A 7,125-nucleotide genomic window follows, 5' to 3' on the forward strand; every position below is an offset into this window, starting at 1 on the left:
CTCATTGTAATAGTGTGCTCGACTAAAAAGAAATGTTGACGATTTTATTCCAAAGAGAAGTTTTTTCCTGAAGGGCACTATACCACTCTTTACCTAGCAAAAAAAAACACCATATCTCTCCCGAAGAGATTCTGTTCTTTTGCTCCTCAATAAGGGTTTTCATCACTTCTCCTCTGCACATTTTCATTCGCCGGATGTTCAATTCGGCACTTTTATTTGGAACCCACCTTCGGTATGGGAAGAAGTCTCTCCAATCCATCTCAATTGCTCAAGTCATTGTATCATTTCGCATAACAAACACCTGCGAGTCAGGTTCAACATCCTCATCTACTCCCTTCAATCCTGCAATTCCAGCTTAACTTCAATATTGTCAGAAATTTCACCAATTCTACTTTTTTGCTAATTTCACTGCAAATCAAGCTCTTCACGAAGCTTCGGACGGAGCTATGTTCATTCATATAATCGGTTTCGATATTGGTTTGCGGTCAGTGGGCATCTTATATGCAAGCAATTGTCGGTAAATCGAAATATCGTGATTACTGTTATTGTCCCTGAAGAATCGTCACTGGAAGCTAATTTAATCAGAGAAAATCTTCAACAATTTGCTTGAGAATTAGGAATTCGGTTTCAACTTGAATTTGTTCTCTATAATTCGTTTGAACTTTTGTTATTCGGTTCCATTAGATTCAACCATGTTGAATGATAGCAGTGAACCTCTCGCCTTCGATTTTCCGGCTTCTTTCTGCTTCTGATTCAATCACTGGGTTTTTTCGTTTCCTCCGTCGAATTTCTCCACAAATCGTCCCAGGGGTTAGTCCACGAATGAGTTTGGGGGAATTTAATGTATTTTGAATCTTGGGGATTTTGAGAGTGTGGGGAGTTTGAGAGAGTTTGGTGTTTTGAGTGTGGGGAGTTTGAGAGATTCTCCAGAAATCTCTACTTTTTTGAGAGATTTGGAGTGAGGAAAAAATACACTATAAACTCCCTAGAACTCCCCAGAATTCCTCCAAAAACAACAACTCCCTAACATTCTAATTTTAACGACTAACATGGAGTTTGAGAGTTTCTTTCAAAATCCCCCACGACTAACAGGGTTTTCTAGGGAGTTTGGGAGACTCTTCTAAACTCTCCCACGACTAACGGAGATTTCGAGAGACTCCTTTGAACTCCCCCACGACTAACAGGAAAAAACCAAACTACACCCAACTCCCCCAACTCCCTTGAGGACTAACACCTTGGTCGTATTCGTGGATAACGAACCGTGTAAAGATACCGAAAACTCATCATTTCGTAAAAACTTGTCAACGGGCTTGAATTCTATTCGGCGTTGCTTGAATCTCTGGATGCTGCGAATTCTAGTGATGTTAATTTGGTTAGAAGAATCGAGAAATTTTTGATCGAAGAACAATGGCTTTTTAATTTTCAAGGAAATTTTCTTTTGGAAAGAAGAAAAACTAAAGCACAATTTCTCAAAATTATGGATATGTGCATAATTTTATCACCGAGAATGGGTGCGCGCCTGAAGATTTTTGGGGATGAGTTTCACAGTAGAAAAAGTCTAAAAAATGGGTTTGTTTGTAGTTTTCATCTGTACCGTGTTTTAAGTGAGTTTGGACAAGTCATCAAATTTGAATGCACACAAACAATAGTATGATTGAGCAACAAAATTAACAGTAGAGCAAACTACTTCACAAGGACGGCATGATCGAAAGTGTCACAACCCAATCTTGCAATCACGCCAAACATTACCTAAACCATGATAGCAAACAAATTTGACCAGGATGGCATGATCGCAAGTGAAACTGGATTTTGACAAAAGTCACTTAACTAATTCATCCAGAAAACAGGAAGGCAGTATCAACCAAAAACCACATAACGTCAGCATATAAACAAGCGAAACATTTAAAAGCAAAACATGGATAAAAACGAATTTGGAAGTAATTGGTTTCCTTTAGTACCCTCTCATTATGCTAGACCCTGAATCATCTGCACTGTATCCTTTGGCTGGTGGAATCCATTGTTGAACGGGATAGCTGCACTGTATCCTTTGAATTAAAAACTAGATTGGAAGAGTTCTATATGCTCCAATGCATTTCCCATGCTGCTGGAAGTACACAGTCTTGGTTGCTACTGCACAACTCTATTCCTAAGTATTAATGTATGTACAACAACACATCAGTGTGATAAGTGCCCGACTATGTGTTAGATGTCCAGAGAGCAAAAAATCAAGAACGTCATACATAAACGATCTTCAATCCTCGCGTAGGTTCACCGTCTTTTCAGCACTGGATACCCAACCTTCCTCGAGCAACCAACTCCATCCTGTTCAGCAGATTTACCATGGAACAAGTGAGATGAAAATGACCCACTTTTCTTGAATTTTTCTTCAACTTCCTTGCTCAAATCACCCTTAAATGTTCGATGTTTCTTCAGACGGTTCCTGTTCAACAGAAGCATATTATTGCGAGGAGATGCATGCAAAGCACCTTCCACGCAATCTCCTACCTGCCCACAACCCCATGGCCTTGCTGACCCAATTTCATCCCTAGAAGATCTAAGCTTTGGCAGTAATCCGTTCCTCAACCTAGAAATTAGTGGTGGTTCCATGCTATTCTCCTCAGATGATTTTGAACAAAGTGGGCATGTGGGGTCCTGCTTTTGCATCTTTGGTGTTGATTGATCCAAACAATCAGCATGAAAAACATGGCTACATGAAAGAACTCCAGTCACTGGCATGTCACCATTTCTAACAATCCTGTGAGAACTCCACGGAGATCTCTGTGACAAAAATCTCTCGCACAATCCACATTTAAATTCTCCTCCTCCTTGGTTATGATATGATGGGCCAACTCTCTCAGAATCCAACTGCTCGGAACTGTCGGTGAAATCCATGCTGCTGCTAGCACTACTCCACCTGTGCGCTTCTCTTTGAGGAGTATTAGAGCCGATCTCTGGAAACTCAACCATAGACTGAAGCTGTGTAAGATTGCGAACAGATTTCAGATCAGAATTGTGGTTACTGCTGCCATCATTGGGTATTGCAAGGTTAAAAGGACTTCTGTTTGCAATTGTTAGATGAGCTTCCCTATCAGGTGCTTGGTTCGAAAACGAGACAGGGTAAATAGGCTTGGACATGAAGGAACAGCGGCTCGAGAAGTTGCGGTTTGAGGAGGCATGTGTCTTGGCCATAGGCTCGTACTCACTACCATCTGAACGGGAGGAAGTGGATCCAGCACTGCATGGAAGCGCTGAAGTTCCCTGAAGCAACCAAGCAATATCAGACTTAAAACCACATAGTATGCCTATGATATCCTTACAAAAGGTGAGAAATTACCTCCATAAACGGTGTAAACACTAACGGCCTCGGAGCTGGCTCTAGCAAAGAAATAAATTTGACCCATCAGTAAAATGACAATTAGAAGTGTACTAGTAGCCTTGTTAATATTACTAATGTAGTTCAAATCAAGGATAATAAGGCTGAATGATACACATGCAAACCCAGTAAAACCTATCATTGAGAATACATTTACAGGACATTACAAACTATAATGTGAAAACTGATAAACCCGGAAAGCATTACATTCACATGACTACATGATTTCTAATAGACCATGCTTTCTCACCAACCCTAAGCTAAGAATTACAACCCCATGCCTACTGAACACAAAATGTTACATGGTTGCACACCAGTGTATGTCACAAGGATCATTCAATGGGCCTTAATGAACCAGGAACACAACAAATAATCATCTGCAATACTAGTGTAGGATACTCAGAAACTCAAACTCCAAGTTTCATGCTATGCCTAGATCGCATGGAAGGAAAAATATGTATCACACTTTTCTGTCTGAGATAAGTAATTCAATGAAAACATGGAAAATGAAAGTAACACATCATATAGGAAAATGAAGGATTACACTCGTATATATAAAAATCACTGGGGCTGAGAACATAAAGTGCTAAACTACCACCCTACCAGTAACTTAGATCTCAATCTAGACTCATGGGCATAATGGTATACACTTGGCAAAGTATGAAAACATGAAATTCTGATTGCAGTTTGCTCTGAAATTCTCAATCTAGACTTATGTGAATACAGCTACCTTAAAATGAGCGCTAGCAACAGTTGGAGTTGATGTACATCATAATATGGTGTTTGTTCACTTTTCTGTCCTAAGGTAGTTACGAAAAGCTATCAAGTAGACAAAAAAAAATATATGTTCAAAAAGGACTAAGAACTACTTTTCTGTGTTCTTCAAACATAATGCCTTCCCAATCTAACTCTAGGTCCACGAAAGTTGCTGCAATAACACTCCATGAGAAATCATATTTGAAAATGATCATCTAAAATAGCAAGGTGAACCAATTTTATTTACCAGCCCAGTATTCCACTGTATGTACAAGTCCGTTGTGTCACAAAATCTCAACCAGTTCTTCCTTTTCCTTGCAAGCTAGTTTCAGTAACCTCAAACGACGCACATCTAGATACCATGTTTTAAGTGACCTTGGACAAGTCATCAAATATGAATGCAGACAAACGATAGTATGATTGAGCAACAAAACTAACAGTAGAGCCAACTACTTCACAAGGATGGCATGATCGAAAGTGTCACAACCCAACAAATAGTTGCATCTTGCAATCACGCCAAACATTACCAAAACCATGATAATGCACAAATTTGACCAGGATGGCATGATCGCAAGTGAAACTGAATTTTGACTTAAACTAATTCATCCAGAAAATAGGAAGGCAATAATACAATGTCAGCATATAGACAAGCGAAATATTTAAACAGAGTGCATAGAAAGTTAATAAAAGCAAAACATGGATGAAAACGAATTTCGAAGTAATTGGTTTCCTTTAGTACCTCTCATTACGCTAGATCCTGAATCTTCTATACTGTATCCTTTGGCTGGTGGAATCCATTGTTGGATGGGATAGCTGTCAGATGGGCTGCTTAAAGATGAGCCAGTGCCATCAGATGCCGAGTGATTTTGCAAATGGCCATCTCTCACTGGTAGTCTCCTTTCCTTACTACTAGATGAGAGAGAAGAACCAAAAAATTGAAGAGCGCCATGTGACCCATCTGGCAGTGCTTCATTTTGAAAGCTTTGATCCCACCTTCTTGATAAATGGGGAGAGAAGCTTGTGTTAGTTCTCCAGTACGGTTCATTTGGATCCGTTGACCATTCTCTGCTGGCTGTGTTAGAGCCATGTGGCCTTGCAGCCACACAACAGAGAGACCCCGTCTTAGTTATGTTGCGTTGAACTTGCCAATAGATGCACAACTTGCTTTAAACCTTTCCTTGAATCAGACTGGGGCAACAGCTCCTATTATTATCTTACCAAACACAATCCAGTTTGGAGCATTACATACCACGCTTTAATGTTTCATAATGATGAAGTGAACAAATAATCTACAGAAGAACAGGTAACATCAGTTGAAATAACAACAACACACATACACTTTCCCTCTCAATGTCGATTTAAAATACACAAATTTCCCAAGAAATAAACATAACACTAACCATAGAATGCTCTATATCCCTTTAGCTAGCCCACATTCAGAAATTTACCTAGCATCAAAAATGACCACATCAACGATAAACAAATAAATAACAGGGCACACCCAACTACCTAACGAAGGAATACAAAAAATCTTAAGCAAGTGCATGAAATGTTAAAACATGAGCTTTCCTCATATGACATTTCTTCACTTACAACATAATCATTTCTTCACTGGCAAAAATGTCGATTTATCACATAAGACCATGTACCCCAGAATATTTCCTGAAATTCAATTCCTAAAAGTACACACTCCTGGATTAGCAATGTTTTAGGTAAAAAAAAAAAGAGGCTTCACTCTGAAAGAAATAGTGAACTGGAAACCCCATAAGTGAAAATTAGAAGTCAAGAGGTTTTTAAAAACACCAAATTCATGGCTTTCACCTCAATAACCACAATTTCCTAAGGAAAACTTCAAACTTCTGTTAAAACAATCTTCTTCTTTTTATCTTTCTTCTATCACCCAAAGACTTGACAAACAAAACCCAATGATAAACTCTGCCAAATTCAGTAAACAAATCCAAAATTTGAAAAACCTATGATAAAATCTACAGTAGTTTACACAGGAAAAAAAGATAATCCATATTCAAGTTTCTTGCAACAGACAAGTAACAATTAAACTTCTGAAAAACAGAAGCTAGAAGTAGTAGAAATGACTGAAAATTAAAAATTAAGCTTACAATCTGATAAACTAAGCACAGAATCATTTTGCAACCAAGAAGAAAATAAATTGTTGAATAAACATAGAGAAAAAGAGATGACAAACCTTCTTGAAGAGTTTGCTTATGAGAGAAGAACATGAAACCAAGAAAAGGAACCCTAATTTTTAGGGGACAATTAAAGAGAAGAGAGGGGGAAGTGATTAATTAAAAAAGAAAAATAAGTGTGTTTGGTATAATCTTTTCAGCTAATCAGTTTGCTTTATCAAAGAGGAAAAGAATATTCTCACTGGATAGCCCTCATCTTTCTCTATATGTCATTTATATCCCTGATTATTAGTGACAAATGCCATATTTAAAAATGAATAAGCAGATGAGGTTGGTAAAACAAGTAGCGATCATATTTGCAAGGCTGCTAATGGGGTGTCACGATTAGCGGGGTGTACTAAGCAAGGTAAAAACAGTTTTGTCCTATATGAAAATTTGTTTTGCCTTATTATAGTTTTGGTACACCCCCATTTAATTTGGTACCCCTATTAGCAATGTTGCATATTTGGATGAACATCTAGCCTACGTAGTCGATCAGTGAAATTACGAATCAAAATAAGAAAATATTTACTTACAAGTTACAAGAATAGGAATTCTTATTTTGAAATAGCAAACTCTAGATTAAATTCTTATTTTGCAGGGATTTTCGGTCCAAAATTAGAGTTTAGAGGAAAAGGTTTGGTATTCTTAACAAATAAGAAGGAAAATTCTGATTAGTTAATTGTTTAGGGGTAAACTTAAAAAAAAACTCGTTGAAATGATGAGTTTAAAAATTTGTAGGATTATGTTTATATAATTCATTAGCCTGTTTGGATATTAGAAGTAGAAGTGATTCTGCTTTTTCAGAAGCAG

At 37.9% G+C, this 7,125-nt stretch overlaps 1 protein-coding gene across 4 annotated transcripts; it reads right to left on the reverse strand.

Annotated features, from left to right (window-relative positions):
* Positions 1-1,654: 1,654 nt before the first annotated feature.
* Positions 1,655-6,465, reverse strand: LOC113334106. 4 transcript variants are annotated; one of them, XM_026580447.1, is made up of 6 exons: positions 6,333-6,465; positions 5,723-5,805; positions 5,530-5,577; positions 4,869-5,418; positions 3,335-3,369; positions 1,655-3,258 (listed from the first exon to the last, which is right to left on the reverse strand). In XM_026580447.1, the coding sequence occupies exons 4-6, from the start codon at positions 4,873-4,875 to the stop codon at positions 2,269-2,271; spliced, it is 1,032 nt and encodes a 343-aa protein (XP_026436232.1). In that variant the 5' UTR covers positions 4,876-5,418; positions 5,530-5,577; positions 5,723-5,805; positions 6,333-6,465; the 3' UTR covers positions 1,655-2,268. The 4 variants fall into 4 exon arrangements, with proteins under 4 accessions (XP_026436232.1, XP_026436229.1, XP_026436230.1 ...); XM_026580444.1 differs by having other exon boundaries at positions 3,335-3,375; XM_026580445.1 differs by lacking the exon at positions 5,723-5,805 and having other exon boundaries at positions 3,335-3,375; positions 6,333-6,458.
* Positions 6,466-7,125: the final 660 nt, after the last annotated feature.

This window comes from Papaver somniferum, unplaced genomic scaffold, assembly GCF_003573695.1.
Source record: "Papaver somniferum cultivar HN1 unplaced genomic scaffold, ASM357369v1 unplaced-scaffold_135, whole genome shotgun sequence".
NCBI lineage: Eukaryota > Viridiplantae > Streptophyta > Magnoliopsida > Ranunculales > Papaveraceae > Papaver > Papaver somniferum.

Coding starts and splice junctions, on each gene's coding strand:
- LOC113334106 (XM_026580444.1), bottom strand. Junction 3,259..3,334: donor TGTTTACACCGTTTATGGAG/GTAATTTCTCAC, acceptor TGGTTGCTTCAG/GGAACTTCAGCGCTTCCATG.